A 20,476-nucleotide genomic window follows, 5' to 3' on the forward strand; every position below is an offset into this window, starting at 1 on the left:
CACACAGTTTTATGCCACTTGAAGATGGGACTATAGCGTAGAGAAGCAGAACAAAAGAGTCCAAAAAAAGTCTCTGGTTTTAAAATGTCCCTATTCAGTGGTATCTACCTATGAACTGTATTTTAAGAGCTGCCAGTAGCCTAGTATTCAGTTCATCACACTATTATGTGTAGGTAATTCTGTAAAAGGTGTGATTGGCTGTATTTTACTTATCCCTACAAGTATCCTGGAGAAATTAAGGTTTTCACAAGGAACACGAGTCTTTACATTTTATCCTGGAAAAAATATCATGATCTAAATTTCTTCACATCTAGTCAAGTCAAATAAATTCCAAATTGTTCAGTTGTCAAAAGCAGATCAAATTATTAATAAAAAATAATTATTCCTCATTGGTAGTACAAGAATGTGATTGTAGGAAGGTCTTTTCTGGCTTAAACACTTCAGTGATGTTAATTTGCCTAGTCCCAGGTTTTGAATCCTTGCTGAAAACAGGCTGCAGTAAAGTGGCTCAATGTGCAGACAAAGGACATGAAACAAAAATTCCCCCTCTTTTCAGATCTATAGTGTATTTAAGGTGCTTTTCCTTACTTTCTGTATGGATTCCACTTTGGCAGAGAGCTTATGTAGCAAACTCAGGCTTGGGGACCATCCTCCAGCAGCTGATCACATGGTGATGCCAAGGATGTCAATACTTAGATCCTTTGTAGATAAAAGGCTAACAGGGAATCAGCCCACTGTCTTGTCTCCATTAAGATTTTTGTTTGTTATCTATTTCAAGAAAGTTGAACCTTCCTAGTAAAGGAAAGGCTTCAGAGTTCTATGGGAAATGGAGCATTTAATCCATGCCTTAGAGGCACCATTCCATGTGATACCCAGGACATGCTCCACTCAATGAACTGCTGAGACAGAAGCACAACTGCAGGGTGCTGATAAGCTTTGAAGTTTGAACTGCCTCTGGTTCAGTAGTGAAAGAGCTGACAAATATTGCCACCAAAGCACTGGGTTTGCCTTCCTTCTGTTTGTTTGATGGCATTTTCCCTGCCCCATCTGTACCTAATAGTGTCCTTAACCTGCTGCTTCTACAGCTGATTTCAGCGCAATGGTTTCTCATCCAATGGGATATAATTTGCTTGCAAACTGATTGTCTTTGAATGATGGGTCAGCTTATTGATAGAGAAATCAAGAATGTTGCTGTAGCACCTCAGGGTGTAGTTCAGTGGAAGAAATATTGGGACAGTTGACACGAATCAATGAACACCATGAAAAAATCTGTTTTCTCACTGTTCACCAAGAAGATTAAAAGAGTGCCTTCTCCAGCAATTTGAGCCTCCAACTGTCACATGTCAAAATACAGTTTGTTTTCACTGTCAAGATCTAAAGCACATTGAAAGCTTAGCACTCTGGCTGTAGTTCTTGCAAGTTTGCTCTCTGTTTCCACTTATATAATATTCTTTGCTGGTTTTTATAACATAGAATCATAGAATGGCTTGATTTGGTGTGGAAGGGATCCTAAAGATTACCTAGTTCCAGCCCCTCTGCGTTAAGCAATGACACCTTTAACTAGACCAGATTATTCAGAACCCCATCCAACTTGGCTTATATGTAAGTGAACTACTGCTGTCTCCATTTAAAAGAAGATATATGTTTGTAGGATACAAATGTTTGTCTTCATAGAGTCATATTTTTGTACTACAGTAATTAGAATTATTTTTCAAACTTGACTTTTGACAGAATTGTAAAAAAGTATTAGGCCTTGATTTACAGCTACACAATTATTTTTCTAAATCCCAAGAACAAATTGTTAGTAAAGAAAACATATTTTCTACCATTAGAGACCTACTGAACTAGCTATTTTCTTCTGAAACATAGTTCTAAACAATGTTTAATTAGTTTACATTAATTTGAGACCTGGGTTAATTAAAATTAGATTCCTTTAAAACAGGTAATTGAATTTGCATCTGAAACACATTAAACTGGCATTTAGTCAAAAATGCTAAATCTGCAAATGTCAAAATGCCAGAAGTGCAAAATCTTAATTGTCTTGATAATTTCTGTGGGTCAGAGTCTCAAGGGAGGTATCAGCTCTCTGCAGCTCCCTTTGCTTCACCTTTCTGGCACTTCTCCAGGGGTATTATTCCTAACCAGTGAGCCCTGTGCTTGTGTCCTGCTTCTTCTGAACCAAGGAAAGCCTGTAGCCCAGCACAGCCCCTTTGCACAGCACTAGCTCTCCTCTTCTGACATGCTGTGATCTGAAGTTCTGCTCTGAACAAAACCTGCTTTGGAAAATTTCATACATGGTGAACACTGGAAGAAATTTCAGTCTGCAGAAATCCAAGAGTCTCAAAGTGTTAAAAAAATTCTCAAATCTTGCATGTACAATTTCAATTGTATTAATAATCATTCAGACTTGCATCTCATTGAGAATCATTTCTGTGCTTCTGGTGCTGTTACTGCATCCTTTTGTCTTTTAATGATATACACAAAAGATTACTTTACGTTAGTAAGCTTCCAAACAACACCTAATGTGTAGGCATGTGTGCTCACCATTTGAAAACTTTTATTATTTTACATAATAATAATGTACCAGGCCCACCCTCCTTTTTACTCTGCAGAGTGGAATGCCTGCTTTCATAACATAGTCTTGTGAGTATTTACTGTGTTAGCCTGCCCAGGGCAGCTCATACAGACCACTGAGCGTAATCCTCTGATGAACAATCTCAAATGTGAGTATATATATAAAAAGGCAGATGGTACCAAATGTTTTTGCAGTTTAACTCAAACATGCAAACTCTCACTATCATGAGCTGGGGTGTGAACCTCTACTTTGTCATCCTTGCAGGTGGAACATGAACAGCATTTAAGTGAGATATAACAGAAAGGATGAGTACTTGTGACTAACACTTGCCATTCATCATGCTCTAAGGATATTACATTTCACTTTTTGTCTTTGTATCCCACCCTGTTGAACCAAACCAATCACTAGCACTTGGGTCCATGTTTAAGATTTTGGCAGTCCTTTTTTTCTCTGTGATGACAAAACCAGCTCACTGCCCTGTTTTACAGTAATGCAGTTCCAAGAGGCATGATGATAGACTGGAAACAGTGCAGATTCCTCCTCTGACCCTATTGCTGAGTTGTGTAATGCTTCCATCAGCTATACTGCAGGTGCTGGGAAAAACACATCACAGTGTGTGTGAGGCACATGAGGAATGTGCACTGCAGAAAAGCCTGACTCCTTTTATTGAACTCTAGAGTGTTTGTAAGTGTGGGCAGTGCAGGAAAGCTGAGTCAGCCAGATCTGGATTTGCAGCATTATTGAGGACGCAGTAACTTCATTTGGAGTTGTGGGCGTTTAATAACCTTGGAAGTAGAACTGTGTGAAATGCTATTTGAGGTGTGAGGCTTTTATGTCTGCTGAAAGAAAACCTGAAGAAATTACACTTTGTATCTGGAGATAAGGAGAAAAAATTGCCTTCTGTTTTTTCTTTGAAAGTCTGTTTTTCATCAGTGTGTCAGAGTGCTCACTCTGAGCAGAATTAGTTTGCCTGTGAGAGGCATGGGAGGGTCTTTAAGTGATATTGGATATGATGCTGCAGATCACTGGGTGCTAAAAGGGGTTGGATACTGAATCAAGTAATTGAAGCCTAAGGAGAGGCCCACCTTCCACTTCTATTTTGGTTGTGTTCAAAATCTTCCCAACAAGGGATTGCAGTGGCTAATGTGACATAACCTGAGGTATAATTTAATTACTTTTAACAGTGGGCACACAGTTTTTGTAGTCACTTTCCTATTTAGTGACAGGAAAGGTATTAATTACTGCTGTTCATGTTGGCTGTACTGGCTTAAGGTGAGTCTCCATTTTTTTTGTTCATATGCAGTTTGCTTTAGGGAATAGCTAGAATAATACATGTACAGGAGTGTCTTGCATCCCCTGTATAACCCCCTGGCCTGTACTTTGGTTAGGGTAATGTAAATCCTGTTCCTAGCCATCTGTGAATCTCCAGAGTGCAAAAACATGATGGGATTTTGTGTGCTGCAGCCTAAACTACTCAAGATAACACCTTGTTGTGACAGGTCTTATCAGGATGGTAAGAGATATCCATTGGCAAGACCTGGACAACCCGCAGTGCCTTGGGGCACTGGGCCAGCACATTGTGCTAAGGGTAAACTGTGTAATTAACTGGAAATATGTGATGGGCTTCTTGATGCACTGCAGTTTGCTTTCAGGCATTTTCCTGAAGCACAGCACATTTGTTTGGGCCATTGTTAGTGGTCATCAGCCACTTCTTAATGTGGATAACCCCATGGTGAGAACTAGTCACAGCCAGAAGAGTGACCAGTTATCAGGTACTGCTAGATCTTGGTGACCAGTCCCTGGAAACTCTCATGTTTATTTCCATGTCTCTTTTTGTTTCAACTTATTTTGTGGAAAGTATCAATAATGCAATAAATGAGCCATGAGCAACCTCAATTCCTCCCCTTTTTGGCAGGAAGTCAGCAGCCAAGGTTATAAACTAGAGTTGGAACAGTTTGTTCAAATGCTTTGTTTACCTCTCTTCACTCAGGAGGTTTTTGTAACTTGTATGAAGGATCTCTCAGGCTGGGACAGTTGTGGGCCTGAGTGGCTGAGAAGCATTTGTTGAAGATATTTAGGGGGGAGACAAATGAGAGGAGAAGTGACTCAAGTTCGTGTGCTTCTTTAGGTTTAGAGGTGCAGAGTGAAAGCAGGAGGGATTTCTGACCCCGTGGGAGAACACAGGAAGCCATCTGAAGTGAGTGTCTCTCTGTCTTGGGTGGGACAGGCTGTTCTCATCTCACTAATGCACTCTGCTGCCTCTGCTTAGTCCCAGGCTTATAGCACTATGCTGGGCCATATGAACACACCCTGTGTTCTTCACAGTCCATCTGTAAATTTTGCACCATTGAAAGGTTTCAGTGACTTTGTTACCTTGCATTTCTTCAGTGGAGCTCTAGAGGACAGCTCTGGTTGCTGCTCAGGACAGAGGCCCCATTTGTCTCAAGGCTTGAACGCCATTTACCAATGTTATGCTAAGTCATGATATTCAGCTTTACCCATCACTACTTCTCAGTAATCACTATGAAAAAGCATGCACAAACCTCAGCAGAGGCATATTTAGATTTGTAGCTGTCCAACAAAGAAACAGCTCTGCTGCTTTCTACTTGCACATTAAAAAGTTTGTAGAGCAAAAGTCAATCTGCAAATAGCTTAAGAGCCAAAGTCTGAGGTGAGTTCCTGATGTGTTTCCTTTAAGCCAAAGGGACTCAGTCCCCAACCAAATGTTTTTAGCTGTTGTTTATTAGGTTATTACAGTCTTTTTATGTAAGCCATGTGTTTCAGTAGGCAGACGTGAAGAACATTCCTCAAACCATGAACTTCAGAAAATGCACATCTCAAACTAATTTTACTGTATGTCCCATCATTCTGCTGCTGGGGGCAGCAAACAATCATTCCATCTCTCATGCCTTGTATCCCTGGTTCAATAAGGCTGTCTCTGTTCTCCTCACCAGCCACCTCTTCTGAGCCAACTCTTGTCTTCATTTCCTCCCTACTGTGTTCAAGCTCCTCCCTGTGTTTGATGATCTCTGTGTCCCTATTCTAGTTTATCCTCTCTGAGTTGGAATGACTCAAACCATGCACCCTGTTCACTGAATAAATGGTTTTCAAATGGTGTGACCGTGTCCTATTTTGTTACCTACTCCTTTTTAGTGCTTTTTTAGCATTCTGCTGGGATTTGTCTTTGTGACCCTGCTGACAATGGAGTTGGTGATTGCAAGACCTACCCAGGCCTCTTTCCTGATAAAGAGATAATTGCACATTCAGAGCCTGTCACTGTAGATACATACTTAGAGATAATTTTGTGACCAGACACATTATTTTGCACTTATCAGTGCAAACATTTTGTCATCTTCTCACTTTATATTAGGTGTACCTGAGATGTGTCTTAGCTGTTGACATTAAAAGTTATTATTCTGCATAATTTTGTCATGGCATAATTCAGTGCTCTGTCAGGTAGTTTGTGACCAGATTGAACCTCATGAAGTCCCAAAGCACATCTCTGAATGGGTATTCTGCTGGTTAACTGCTGACAAAATGACATTTATTCCCCATCTCTAGACATGAGAGGAATGTTCTTTCTACCCACTGATTGTTTAGCTTGCAGGATTGTACCATTTACCCTCTTGTATCTCATAAACAACTGCTTTCCCTTTTAGTATGTTGGAAGGCATCAAAAGGATGGATCAGCTTTTTCTTTGGTTAGTTTCAAAAACCCTTTCACAGTCAGTGCTTGGAAATGAACCATATGATCCCTGTAAGTATCAATTAGGTTTGTTTTTTTGTGCACAAAATCTCTCTTAATCTGTGTTGTGCACATATTTTTTTACAAATGGGCAATTCTGAGACACATCTTGTAATAACAGGCAATATCTGAAAACTGACAGTTTTTCATCCCATAGGCAATATGAGCAACACGAGCAAATACAAATGTTTAAAATGGACATTTATGAGAGTTTAAAATACATTTAAATTCTGATAATTATGACAGTGACTTTTTAATTGCTCAGACTCTTTAATCACCATTGATTCAGGGATTGCTCTCTTATGTAGAACATAGGGGAATTTAATGGAAAATGTGAAGTTAATTTTTATTCTTATGACATTTTTGAACAGAATCTGAGTCATACCTCCCTTTAGTTTTTGCTCAATGTTCAACAAAAAGATGAATGTTTTTTATGAGGGACTATAAGTTTTGATTGTCCTGCTAAGCAGCAGCTGCAAAATCCGATGCAGTTTAGTGTGTGACAAAGCTGAATGTCATGCAGTAACTCATTTGAATAAAAGCCAAGGCAATATTCCTTACTGGGGAAACATGCTCACTAAAATGTTTTAATGGAACTAGGATGTCAGAGTCATGATGGAAATTTGGAAATGCCTGTTTTGGGTGCACTGAAAATGAGTTGTTCAGATGAACAAGCTATTTATACAGACATGTGGTCAATACTGGATATTGGTTTAATCTTCTAGTAATCCAGACATTACCATATGGACAACCTGCACAGATTGATCTGATGAGGCCTTACTGGGTAAATGAATATCCTGCTTCAGTTAATTTGCTGAGCTTTTATGTTAGCTTTTATCAGGAGAAAAAAATGCTTTCCAGCACATAGTTTATTCACAGTGACATATAAAATGAGACTGATGACAATCGACACAGGTTTAAGGCAGCTTGTTTGACAAGCAGCTCATGATGGTTTGGACAGTTATCTCAAGGGCTTTCTTTCCATATTTCATTGTTTGCAGCCAATGCACAGCCTTTCCAATGTGGAACCACCTTTGCACATACATATCAGAGAATGCATTCAGTTTTCTCTTGAAATTTGCTTTCAGTGATGTACCTGCAGTAATTTTGTTTAATACCATAGTGGGTTATTTAGTTTTATTATCAACCTCTGCTTTCTCAATCTTCTGTCCTGTGAGGAACTGCCATATTCCTCCTCTGTAGTTTTCATTTCCCAGGGCATATACGAAGGCATCCACTGTTGGCACAGTCTTGGCAACAAGAGCAGGAATCTGTCATGAGACACAATATTTATTACTAGGAAAACTGAGAAGCCAGTGGGCTGATGTCAGCCTATGTTTAGTTTCCCTTTACCAAAAAAAAGCCTGTTTCCAATAGCATTAGCTTGCTACTCCCAGACAGGGGAGAAGTAAAATCAATTTAGCTGATGGGAAGTCCTACTCAGGAAATTATAGTTTCCAGGAGAAAGAGTTTAGGTTGGCATTTCTGAAACAGGGCTCATTCAGTTGAGAGTGAATACCAGCACTTAGGAGGAGTGAAAGGTGTGCCATGGACACCTTTGGATGGATAAACAGGCTGATGTTGCTAACACATTTAATGTGGGATACTGAATACAGTAATGCATTTGGTGACCTGAAATTGGGCTGATTTGGGGGCATGGAATGAAAGTTGAAAGGTTTGATGTGATATTAGAGTCCCAGCAGTGGCTTTGGAGCTAAGATTCATAGAAGAAAGGGGGGAAAGGAGGCAGCAGAGCCTTAGGAGTGATCAATTACAGCTTCCCTGAGGGGAGAGAAGTATTAGAAATATGAATGAGACAACCAGTCTCTTTAAAACTGAAAATTCTGAGCTAGTACCTCACTCTGAGAAGGACACAAAAAGCTCCTACATGGCACAGAACAGTGCAGGTTCAGTACAGGTTAAAAACCCTAACTAACTGCTGAAGAAAAATACCCCTGACTTCCTAAATGTTTGCTTGATCAAAGCAGTAATGCAATGCCTTTTATATCACTGTACTTGCCTATTTTCACTAAAAATGGTAGATGAACAGAATGCTTTGAGGAAAAGGACTACTTCTTATATATGTTTTTACAAATAAACCCAGTAGTGAGTAAACTGGCAATGCTCCACATTGACAGACAGAGGGGAGGGAGGAAATGTCACTTTGGGGTGGGGGGCACCCACGTACCATGCGGTATTTTGGTGGAATGAACATCACATTTTCCACTGCTGCATAGGAGCACAGGAGGCAGTAGGGACCCCAGCAAATGACCAGTGTCTTCAGTGGCAAACCAGTGTTAAACTGGAAAACAAGAGCAATAGGTTGGTGTTTCACAATCACACACTGCAACAAAGGGATGAGAGAGATCCTGTGGGATTGTGGTTTGTGTTCAGCAGCAGAGGAGGACCAGCCAACAGGATATGGGACAGAACAGTGCAGCAGCCCCAAAGCCCTGATCCTGGGTGTGGGTGGGGAGTGACAGACGTGGCAAAACACCTTATGGTAGATCAGATAAATCTGTGTGGGCTAGATATAGAAGCCATGGCCAGTAACTTCTTCTGAGGGGAGAGAGCAATTGAAAATTTAAGTGAAAATTTAAAAGCAGATTATAAGGAATGATATTTTGCTGACTTCCTACATGGTCTTGCAGACAAACTGTGTGAAGCCACTGCTATGCTGGTACAGATGCAGTAGCTGTGTTGTGGTAGGAGGATTTCTCTGTCCTTTGTGCTAGGGCCTACCCATGGTGTTCATGGCCAGCTGTTTCCAAGTATCTTATAAATATTAAAGACTATGGAAGTGATAATCTCATCCCTAAATTTTCTGCATTGTAACTTTTCTGCACAGCAGAAATTTCAGAGAATTGTGAGAAAGAAATCACATGCTAGTGCATACAAACTCACTGGAAAAAAGTAATAGACATAATGAACAAGAAATATATAGAGGGCACAAGTATTTATTCCAGTCAGCTACAAACAAGTCTGCCTGACTGTCAGTATAACATTTCTCTTGAGAGCTGACTGTCTTGACTGAGTGCAGGGGTTGGGCTGTGCCCACCAGCCATGCATAGTGCCCCAGACTGTACAGCCTGCACCTCAGCAAACAACTCATGTAATCACCACATTAGATTCCCATAAACCTGCCACACTGGAGCAATTCCTTTGTTTCCAGCTCATAAAGATTTCTGACTTTCCTCAGCCAAGTGTTAACACAACGTGTATGGGAAGGCCCTTCTCTCCCCATGGGGTGCCTGTGTGTTTCCTTGCAGAGCTGTACTTCTGTCTGACTTCCTCAGCCATAAGCCAAAGGCCTGTAGAAAAGCAAAAAATAACAATTCTTCCTGAGATAAATTTCCCTGGATAAACACTGATATGCTATTGGCAAATATTCTGTATGCTCTGTGTTTTTTTTGGTTTTTTTTTGAGGAGAGTTGGACCAGTGTTGATGGAGGGAAATCTTCAGAAACACTGGTCCAAGTTCCTCTTTGATGGGGAAATGTTTACAGCCCTAGGTTGGGGCAAATGTGGCCAACTGGTAAAATGCTGCCATTTCCAAGGATGGTGTTTCCATGAGCTTTCTGAATGGCCCCATCCTGTGTTGCACTGGGGAGTCAGGACAGAAGGAGCTGAGTCAAAGTCTTTGTGAAAGAAATTGGTTTTTTTCAAGGACTTTGTCTCTACTGAAGGCAGCCCTATTTTATCACAGTGATTGCAGGAGTTCAGAGAGCTTTCTTACCTTAAAGTTCCCAGTTTTCCTGAACTTTTGGTGTATGGACTGATAGGCTGTCAGCATGATGAAGCCTGGGATCATGAAATTAAAAGTGGACAGAGCAAAAAGGAATGTGACATAGTTTCTGGGAAAGGTGAGGAGGGAAGAAAAAAAGAGGGTGTTAATTCAAGTCTAGTGCATTTATGTAACATAGCTGTAAGTATTTACCAAGTTGGAATTTTAAAATTGCTAAAACCACTTTTGTCACCATGCTTCAGGTGCAGCATTTGCTGAAGGCCAGGTAAGCTGTGCCATGCTATTGTGTGTGGGATGGAAAGTCTCACAGAAAATCACAACAGGTGTTTGTGTTCTAAACCCAAACACCACTACTCAGACATCTCTGCTGGCCTGCATAAAGCCAAAAGCTTCATGAAAATATTCTGAAACTATAATGAAAATATTATGAAACTATTCTGTAAGAGTTTTAAGCCCTAAACCCAGAAAGGATGCAGGGTATAGATGAGTGAGGGAGTTGTGGAAAGCTGAGCACCAGGCTGTCCCACAGAGGAAGCTGACTGGGGTGATGCTTTGCCCCAGCTACTGGGGAGGGATATCTGCCCCAGGAACAGTGCTGGGCACAGCTGGGGGGGTTTGTGTGCCACCAAGGCCATCCTAGGGGATGGCAGCCTCCACTCTGCTCCTGTGGGAGCTGGCCCTGGCCCTCACCTGTCCCCTTTGCTGTAGTCCAGGGTGCAGCAAGTTCGGAGGGGTTCGTAGTCGTATTCTCCCCAGCCCAGCAAGGGCATCACGGACCAGAAGGCAGCAAACAGCCATGCAAACACCATCATGGAGGCAGCTGTGCTCCACTGCAGCCTGCTCCCTGTGGGAAGAGGAAAGGGGGTCTCCATGGCCTGACAAAACCACTGGAAACAGCTGGCAGGCCCTTGGGCCTCAGGCAGAAACAAGCAGTTGTTTGTGCTTTGTATCCTGAAGCTGACCTGAGTCTGGAGGAATCAGTCTTCCATAAAATATGAAGGAAGCTTTTGGGAAACAGCAAACTGTACTTCTCTTTTGTGTGTTTTACTTAAACAAATGCTGTACTGCTGCTCAGCTTTGTACCACACTGGAAATACAGCTGCTGTTACAAACATTATATTCTTGTGTTTTGGGAATGTGTTCAAGGACACAGATGAGGCAGCGAGTACAATCAACAGGGTGATGCGATATACAGTGTTTGAAGAAACTGAGTCCCATTGCAGAGTGTGAGAAAGGTCAGAAATGTGACTCTGCACACACTCCCCAGCCCGTGCCCTCTTCCTTCCTTTCAGGCCAGGAGAGTGTGGATATCTCATATACCCTGTTCTAAAATTACTGGTCATCAATATACATATGTGATTATATATACACAACATGAGAACAGAGCTTGTTCTAAAAATACTACTGGACAAGTAATTTTGCCCTTAAGATCATCACTTATGTCTGGAAATGTGAAGCTCAGCATTAGTAATTTTAAATAATTTTATAATAAAGTGTTCCCCTGTGCCTATCTCATCCGGTTCCATCAAATACTATTGGAATGTAATGGAAGATTGGAAACTTGAGAAGACACAGGGAGTATTTCTTCATGGAGAAGGCAGGCAGCCTTCCCTGCTGCTGAAGGATGTTGTGCTAGCCTCACTGCTGCATGTGGAAAGGTCTGGATAATTTTGTTACTGAGGCCAGTGTCTGTCATCGTGCCCACGCTGGGCAGCCCGTGACGCCAGCAGCACCAGCAAGGAGAACAGTGACTTTCCCCAGCACTCCTTCCTAATCCAATCTCTCATTAGGGACAAGAAATAATGTAATTTTCACTGAGGTTGGGAAGCAATCTTTTTGTCTGCCCTTAGACAGCAGCATCATGACAGCAGGCAGGAAGATTCAGGCCAATTCTGATCTATCCCTGAGAGGTGAAGGACTGGGGAAGAGGTGCATTTATTTTTAGACCTGGTGAAATCAGCTGCTGGTTGACCCTTCAGAAATATTTAGACACACATCAGAAGTAGCTAAATATGTAGGAATGTAAAATTAAACAAGCTTGAGATTATTTTAGTTTTACTCAGAAAAACCATTTTCAGTAGAAGAACAGTGAAAGAATTGTGCTGTCCTCATGTGGCAAAAATGTCCTCCCCTGAGAAGGCTGAAAGCAAGAGCACAAGTTGAGAGCAGTTCAGTTGTTTTTGTGCACAGCAGGCCATTGCTTCACCTTAGATGCCTTTTCTTGGCCTGATAAAATTTGATGTAATAGCCATGTAGGTCCTAATTCAATTAAATGCATGTGTATGGGGTTCAGCGTATGCTTACAGATATAATTCTTAATTAGGGCCCCGTGCTGGCAGTTTGGTCTTATTAAGTCCAATCACTCTTGTGCTTTGGTTTTCTCTCTTTGAAAAGCAAAAGCCAAGCCTCTCTTTTCCACAAAGTGAAATAGTAATACAGGGAATTTTAAATGATTTCTCTAATTGCTTTGGAACAGAAAGACTGCTCCCTCATCATTCAAAGATTACTAAAATTGTGATGCCAAAAGATGAACTTTTAGCAAGTGCTAGATAGAGCATGGAACCTTAATCCTTTTGATCATGAAAGCCAGTTTTAGTGATATAATCATAACTATATCTCAGGGTTTAGTTTTTGGAAACATTTATGAATGTATTTTTGTAAGATTTATGATTTATTCAAACATTTAGCTGATTTTCACAGACTGAAAGATACATCTCTGACACTGGGCTACCTTTCAGCGAGATTTCAGTCTGCTGTTCAAAAGGAGCATCTGAAATAAAAGGTCAACAGGATTTTCTATGATGGAGGGGAAAAATAGTCCCTTTTTCTCATTCCTGCAAATGGTTAAGTTATAATAGCTGTATAATATTAAGTTACAATATATACATACCAGGACATTATATGGCTTGTACCAAACTTAATGGCATGCATAATTTAAAATTAGCTAAGTTTGTCAAAGACAGAAATATCTGAAAATCAGACAAGGAAAAATATATATCTGTCATAAATTAAAGAGGTGTTAGCACCTACTTCATCTGCAGTGCAAAAAGCACCAGTCACTGGTGGTCACAAGTATTCAACTTTTGTAGGAATAAGAAAGCTGCAATGTGTAATAGCTTATTTTGTGCATATCATTAAAAAAAGCTCTTTAAAATAATCTAATTAAGTTTTTTGTTGTCGTTGTTGTTGGTTTTTTTTTTTCCCCTCTGGTTCACCATCATCTTAGACTGTCTTGGTGATTACCTACTGCTTCAGTGAAAAACACAAGATGTGTAAAAACATCAGCATTTTGTCAGGGAAAACAGATATAGGTGCAAAGCTAGATGAAGGGAATGCAGTCAGTTTGACAGGAGTTTAGGACTTTTAATTTGACAGAGCTGACAGCTGCAATTTTAGCAAATGGTAGTTTGGGAATCTTTGAATACCGATATAACAACCCAGGTTACCTTGGTTGTTAAGGATTAGATAAAAGTCACTGTAATTCTACTTTTAGAAATTGAATGCTGCTGTGAAATCCCTGCTGGCTTTGTTTGTCTTCTCTTTTATAATACTGAGAGAAATACTGATATAAAACACTTCAGATTTTCTGTTTCCCCCTGATTCTGAAATGCAAGTTAAAAATTTATATTTTTTTCTTTCATTTTAAAGCTATAACATTATACTATGCTTATGAACTGACCAGGATCCTTCCCCTCTCCCCAAACTTCTAATGGCAGTGTGAGTGGCCAGAGAGGAACTGACAATGTCAGCCTTGATCTAAACTGGCACCTTCTGTCCTGAATACCTGGCTGCTGAGACAGAGCTTCCTCAGAATATGTCCTTTTCTTCTTCACTGTCAGGCACTAACATATACCTACTTCTGCTTTCTCCTTTTCCCCCTAATGATTAAATTTTAAAATCCTTTTTTCCCATCTTGCTAGGGATTGACATTGATACCCTTCAGATTTCCCTGCTATCTCTCCTCTTATTGCATACTTTTAGGTTATTTCTCTAGTTCTCTCCTCTTTGCTGTGAAAGTTGCATCTCACAGAGCCCAGAGCCACACTAAGGGGATGAAAAGAGTTGCCCGGTGTGCTTACCTAGAAGTAACAAAAAAACAAGATAGGGGAGAGTAAAATGTTCTGACCTTCTCTGTCATGTGGGGTAATAATACTATTTTCTTCCATATGCCAAGCAACACCAACCTGATTTCTGCTGAGTGGCTTGTCTAGTTATCAATACGCTGTAAAGGTAGTGCTTTATCACTTAGGGCTGTGCTAACTTCCAAATCTAAAAACCTGGTCAATTTTCAGAATGTTAGTGAAGAAATTTGTGATATTAGCATCCAGAATGGTTGTAAAGTCCCAAGTTATCCCATCATCACAGTAATCTCTTACATTCTCATCAGCTCTTTCTTCCCAGAAATAGGGATAGTAAATAATCAAGTGCCAAGCTGAGGAATGTCACAATGAAGGTTTTCTTGGGAAACTGTTAGGATGTAACAAAAAACTGGGGATGATGTAATTGAGCTTGGAAGGAGTACCAGATCCTGGGGAATGAAGATAAAAGGTTGATAGCTTTGTATTTTAGGTAAAAGTATTTTGTACCTTCTGTACAGGCATGCAGCTTGCACCAGTGTCAACAGGAGTTTCATGTATGGATTGAGAACACAGCATAGCCTGTGGGCTTGCTGGAGCACATCTATGAAATATGACTTAATCTTCCTTGCAATCAGCATGTGAAGAATTGAACTAGAAGTGGCTGGTTTTCCTGGAATAACCACAGGGCATGAGCACCTTCTGGGTTTTTAGTTTTGTTGTTCAAAATGTTTGCTTTAGGAGCCATGTTTGGCCATCAGTAAGTAACAATCTGAGCAAAGTAAAGAAGCTTGTGCCCTTAGGGTCCTTCTGTCCTCTTAATGTAGTGTATGTTCTTGTGAGGAGTGCATGACACAAAAGCATTAAAGTCAATATGGCAGAAAGTAAAATGTCTTTCCCAGAGATGCTTATTTTCAGGCTCTCTCTTGTAAAATACAGATGCTCCTCTTCCAGCTCCAAATGCATTTCAGTGTCCAAGGGGTGTTAGTATGGATTTAGCTCACAGCCTGCATTATTTGGGGCCTTTGTCTAGACAGGAAAAAATATATTTCTTTGCCTGAGCTGGATTCCTGCAAAAATTGCAGAACAAAAACGTTGGCAGCCTTTCCTCAACAGGATCATCACACTGACCATATTCCCTGTGCGTTTGGGTGTGTTTTGCCATTTGCTGCTGGAATCATATGGAGGCTCTGTGGGCATAAAAAAAGTCTCTTGCACCCCAAAATGGCTGTGTGATGCACAAAGGGGGTGCTGAGCTCTGTGTGCCCAGTCATGCCTCTGCATGGGCTCTGTTCCAGCCCCTGTCTGCAGAGGCAGCTCTCTGCTTACACCAAACTTATCTGTCATTAGTAAACTCTGCATGGACATGATGATCTGTTGGGTACACAGCAGGGTGTTGGATGAAAGGCTAAGATGAATAGATTTTTCTTCAATATGAGGAATTGGATTTTATGTGGGATTTTGTTCTAAAGTTTACTTATGGATTTAGAGAAAGCATGGCAAGAGGGTCACAAGTTGGATGTGATCAGGACAAGGAAATATCTCCTGAAGGTGGTTGATAATTTCCCCCTTATGGGAAGAGGTCCTTTGGAGAAACTGTTTATATTTTCTGTATCTAGTGTGTAAGAAAAACAAACTTATATATAAAATACACAAATAATAAGTATGTGCTTGCTTTGATTCTCAGAAACCTGAGCCAGCTGCCTTTTGCAGCACGTGGGTAAGGTTGGAGGGAAACTGCAGCCCTTACTTGTACAGTAGTGATGGTATCGGTCCCAGGCCACGGCAGCACTGGAGCTAATGCTGGCCAGGGCTGTCAGGAAGCCATGGAATCCATGGATTTGACAGCCATCAGAGCCATAGGGCCAGTATCTGTCAACAAACAAGGAATATGTTAAGGAAATGATAGAGAAAGGTGAAGGCATGTTTGGAAATTGCATTAACAGAGAGGGTAAAATGATAGCCTGTGCACATCCTGAGGCTCTGTCTGAGAAACACTGTGAAAAATGTTACTGTGCTTGCTTTTAGGCATTTGCCAGCATTTTTCCTGCTGTGGTGTCTCTTACAGTACAACAGCTATTTGTACTCTTAATACTGAGAAGAAAATATAATCCTGCATCTGTGTCTTAAAAAGGTGGGGTTTTTAAATTTGAAATCTACATTTCATCCAATTATCCAGATCTTCAAGATGTGCCTCCTTTGTGAGGAGCCAATTTGTCAATGTGTGCAAGTCAGTGCAACACAACAAACAGCTAAAGACTTGCAGACGAATTTAGGGTCAATCTAGAGGTTTAGTGAAGTGATATTTTGATATTGAAGTAGTTTCTATAACCCCTGGTAAAGCTGTCTGGCTAAATGTCTTCTCTAGTCAGTCTTATAATCAGTCAGTGATGATCTGCAGTAAAATCTGCTTTTCTACTTGCCATAGAACCATGTAGGGTTTTGTTTTGTTTCGGATTGAGGGAATGAGAAGTTTGGCTATGACTTATGGTAGAAAGAGAGCCATTTAATTAGTTAGACTTCTTAGAACTGAAGGTGCTGATTTTCATGTGGCTCTCCCAAGGATGCTTTAGGAAAACATCTGTGCCATACCTGAGGAAGCTGGAGAAGGCAGCGATGAAGGCGTTGATGCAAATCCCGCAGTCGGCCAGGGCGATGCTGAGCACCAGCAGATTGCTCGGCGTCCGCAGCTCTTTGATTTTGCGGAAAGAAATAATTGTCAAGCCATTCAGACAGAAACCAAGCAGGGCTGAAAGAAAGAATTGTTTGGTATGATTCAACTGGAAATTGAAAATAACTGCAATGATACTGCAGTTTTCTTTGATGAGAGAACAATAATTACAGTAGAATCTTATGCATGGGGAATAGATCTGTATTGGTCAGTCTGCACGCAAGTTTCAAAGGCTTTCAGAAGAGAACTCATAGGTGACAGGCTCAAGCCAATGCTTCAGACTTCTTCAGTCATGTGGAGCAGATGCAGTTTGATTTTATTTGTAATTCTGCCTTTTGTTTTAATAAGAGAAACTGGATTGTCAGGCTCCATGCAGGGACACATGGTTCAGGTTCAGAGCAAGCGAGATGCAGAGGAGGCAGTTTCAGGACAGCCAGCACATGCTGCTGGTGTACACATCAGGCCTGACTTTGCTAGAAAAATGTTCTGTATTTAATATCCATTGTAGCATTCCTTTTTGCTTAAGCACAGAAGTCCCTCAGCCATGTTTCAGTCAGCCTGCCTCCCTTTGGGCTTCTGTCTCAGGGTAGCCTACACAGTGCTTGAATTACACCAGCTCAATCTTATTACTGTCCCTCGTCAACAGACTATACATGGAAAGGAATAATCTAATTATGAAAAGCAGTCACTGATAGATTTAAAAAATAAGTTTATGTTGTTCTTCAGGGAGGGATCCAAGCAACCCAAGCTATTCATCCAGCACAGAGCTGTTCCACTCTGAAGCCCATCCTTCACTGGTTTAAAGTCAAGCTTTGTCCTTTAATGCCCTTTTCAAGGCGACCTGAATTATTTTAGCTCTGATGAGGATCTGACTCAACATCCAGTCTCTAAGTCTCAGTTAGATGAGAGGCACTATGTCTTTGTGTTCTTCTTGGAAAAAGAAATGCTGCAGCACAGAAAAAATCCATATCCCCTAATTCTGTAAAGCAGTGTAGTTACTTATGCTTATTGTCTTAATTCTGCAGTTACATAAGATGGATGATTTTTTTCTAGCTAGAAATCCTGCTTCTACCTTAATTGCATTAATGGCTGATGGCATAACCATAGAAACGGCTGATGTGTGTCTATCATTGCACAACATATAACAAAATATTTCCAGGAGAAATATTTGGAGCTATTAGAGATCTGCTGTTTTTATTTCCTCCCTGCCAGATTACCTCCCACCCACAGGGTAAAACTGCTGTCAACTCTCTCAAATGCAGAGAAGCCTTTAGGAGAGATGTGTTCTGAGCATATTTAGAGTAGAGCTGAAGAGTTATTACTATATCAGATTTTTTCTATCTTTTCCCTCTTTTTGGAAGCCTCAGGCTTTACCAGATTCTGCTTTCTTGAAGGTCAGCATGAGTGAACAAATAGAGAGCTTACTAATTTTTTTTAAAAAACATTGAATTTTCATTTTTAGATCAGCAAATATGTTCACTTAATAAAGTGGATGCAACTCTTCACCACAACCTTTCTTTGCTAACTGCACTTAGAAGCTGCCATAAGAAAAGGAGAGGTCTTCATTGCCTTTGTCTGAGTCTTTCAGAAAGTTAATTAATCCTTGATGTTTAGCATGGTCTTCTAACCCAGATAACAATAACAAAGTTTTACTACCAGTCTACTGGGCACATTCTGCCTAAAACCCTATGGAAAATACTTATGTTTAGTAAACCATAAATGTATTAGACTGCACCTAGTTTTAACTGAAGGTTACCACAGGGCTCTTTGCTGGAACTTCCACAGCTGCAGGACCCTGGCAGGCTGCAGCCCCAGCACAGGTCAGGGCTGGCAGGGCCGTGGTGCCACAAGCAGGTCCCCAGCAGGACCCACTCTGGGGCTCTGCCAGCCCGCAGCACTGTCCCTGTCCTGCTGCTGCTTCCCACCCCTCGGGATGGGAGTGCAGGTCCTGCCAGGCTGTGCTCTTGGCTCAGGGACTGTCAGCCAGGCTTTGCCCTGTTTGAGCAGCAACCTGCCCCTGGGCAAGATGTAGAAGCTTTTTCCTCTCTCTTCCAAGAAAGAGTGTGTGACAGCATTTCCAGCTTTCCTTTGCAGCCAGATATGAGCTGAGGTGCAAGGTGAGCTCCCCATTCATGGGGTGAGCTAAGGAGCATTTATCCCACTCTGAGGGTGCTCACAGCTTCTCCTCCTCTGCTGCTGGGCCCCACAATTCCCACATCCCCCTCTGATCAGCACTATGGCATCCCAGGCCCTGGGACTGACACCAACATTATCCTAGCTATGAGCCTTTGCTAACTGTGAGGTAGATACAAATTCACAGTTTTGTTGCAGTCTCTCAATAAGTGGAATATGCCTTAAGAAAAGATCACATTGGCTAAATTAAATTGATATGGTTTGTTACTTTTACCCAGCAGCCATTAATTGTAGTGCAGTCTGCAACGAATGCAGCCTGGATGTATGCTAACAGTTTACAGGATTTTTTGGAGCAATCATGTTTAATTGTAAGACAGCCATCACAACCCACAAAACAAGCAGTCCAATTTTATTGAGAGATTATCAGTCATTTCAGCTTTCCCCAGAGGAAGATAAAATTGCCTTTAAAAGTCAGCAACAAAATATTAAATCCCAAATTCCTGAGAAGAGAGCTGAGTAGCAAGTACTTCACTGCCACAGTTATGCATAGAGTGCAGATCTTCACAGCAAAGAGCTTGCAGCTCACCCTGACTTACTCCCCAGAAGTACTGGTGATGTAGCCACAGTAACCAGGGTCAGCATACCACAAATGCTGCTGTTCACTTCAGTTTTCCTTCCCCCTTTTACCAGAAATAATAGGAGGAAAGAAATCTTGCTGCCGAGGTCCCACACCAAACTTACCTTCTACCAGCAGGGCAGTGCCAATGGCAAACACTTCTATTTCAGTGAAGCCTTCAGGGAGAGGGTGTGCAGCGACCATTCTTATGGTAAATATGCCAAAAGATTTAACCTCTGCCCTCTGTTATAGCTGTGGGGCTGCCTTTTCTCTGGATCTCTCTACTTCCAGTAGCCCAAGGCTTCTTAAAGGAGCAGCTCACGTGCAAACACATGCTGTTATTATATAAAAGCTTTGGGGTTTTTACTCCCACCACTACAATCCCTGCAGGAATGTTATTAATGATGGGACTAGCATCAGCCCGCACTCCCCCTTCCCCTGCAAATCGTATTTCAGACACCAGCAAAATGAAAGCATTCATGGCAATTACAACAAGTTCTTTGTAGACACAAGATTAAGAAACCTGTCCAGTTAATTTTGCAACACTGGAAAAGAATTAAATGTTGTGGAACAAAGGAAACATGTAATTGGGGAGTGACCTGAAAAACAAAGGGGCACTCATTGAGTTGATAATTAGAGGAAAAGTATGAACCAATAATTTCTGCAGCTTGTAGATCTTCCCCTCACCCACTTTTTTAGAAAATGGCAAGTGTATTTTTCTGGCAATGACTGTTCTCTATATTAACATACTTCCTTTTTGTAACTGAGGCTTAAATTAATATGCACACTGGCACAGCTTGATTGAAGATAAACACAAATTACTGATTTGGGGCCCTAAACATACAAGGACATGAGTGAGTTGCTCAGTGGTGAGCACTGACAGGAATCACCTTAGCGTCCTTTTGGAGATGTTTG

The 20,476-nt window shown here is 41.1% G+C and overlaps 1 protein-coding gene across 1 annotated transcript; it reads right to left on the reverse strand.

Moving 5' to 3' along the window:
- Positions 1-7,447: 7,447 nt before the first annotated feature.
- RGR (retinal G protein coupled receptor) lies at positions 7,448-19,765 on the reverse strand. The gene is made up of 7 exons (XM_058810823.1): positions 19,687-19,765; positions 16,734-16,890; positions 15,892-16,013; positions 10,756-10,909; positions 10,057-10,174; positions 8,509-8,622; positions 7,448-7,591 (listed from the first exon to the last, which is right to left on the reverse strand). The coding sequence occupies exons 1-7, from the start codon at positions 19,763-19,765 to the stop codon at positions 7,448-7,450; spliced, it is 888 nt and encodes a 295-aa protein (XP_058666806.1).
- Positions 19,766-20,476: the final 711 nt, after the last annotated feature.

This window comes from Ammospiza caudacuta, chromosome 9 (assembly GCF_027887145.1).
Source record: "Ammospiza caudacuta isolate bAmmCau1 chromosome 9, bAmmCau1.pri, whole genome shotgun sequence".
NCBI classification, from domain to species: Eukaryota; Metazoa; Chordata; class Aves; order Passeriformes; family Passerellidae; genus Ammospiza; species Ammospiza caudacuta.

Excerpts from the sequence above, each read along its gene's own strand:
- RGR (XM_058810823.1), bottom strand. The coding sequence starts at position 19,765 with ATGGTCGCTGCACACCCTCTCCCTGAAGGCTTCACTGAAATAGAAGTG. Across the intron at positions 16,014-16,733 it reads GCCTTCTCCAGCTTCCTCAG|ATACTGGCCCTATGGCTCTG; the intron begins GTATGGCACAGA and ends GTTTGTTGACAG. Across the intron at positions 8,623-10,056 it reads GGAAAACTGGGAACTTTAAG|TTTAACACTGGTTTGCCACT; the intron begins GTAAGAAAGCTC and ends CTTGTTTTCCAG.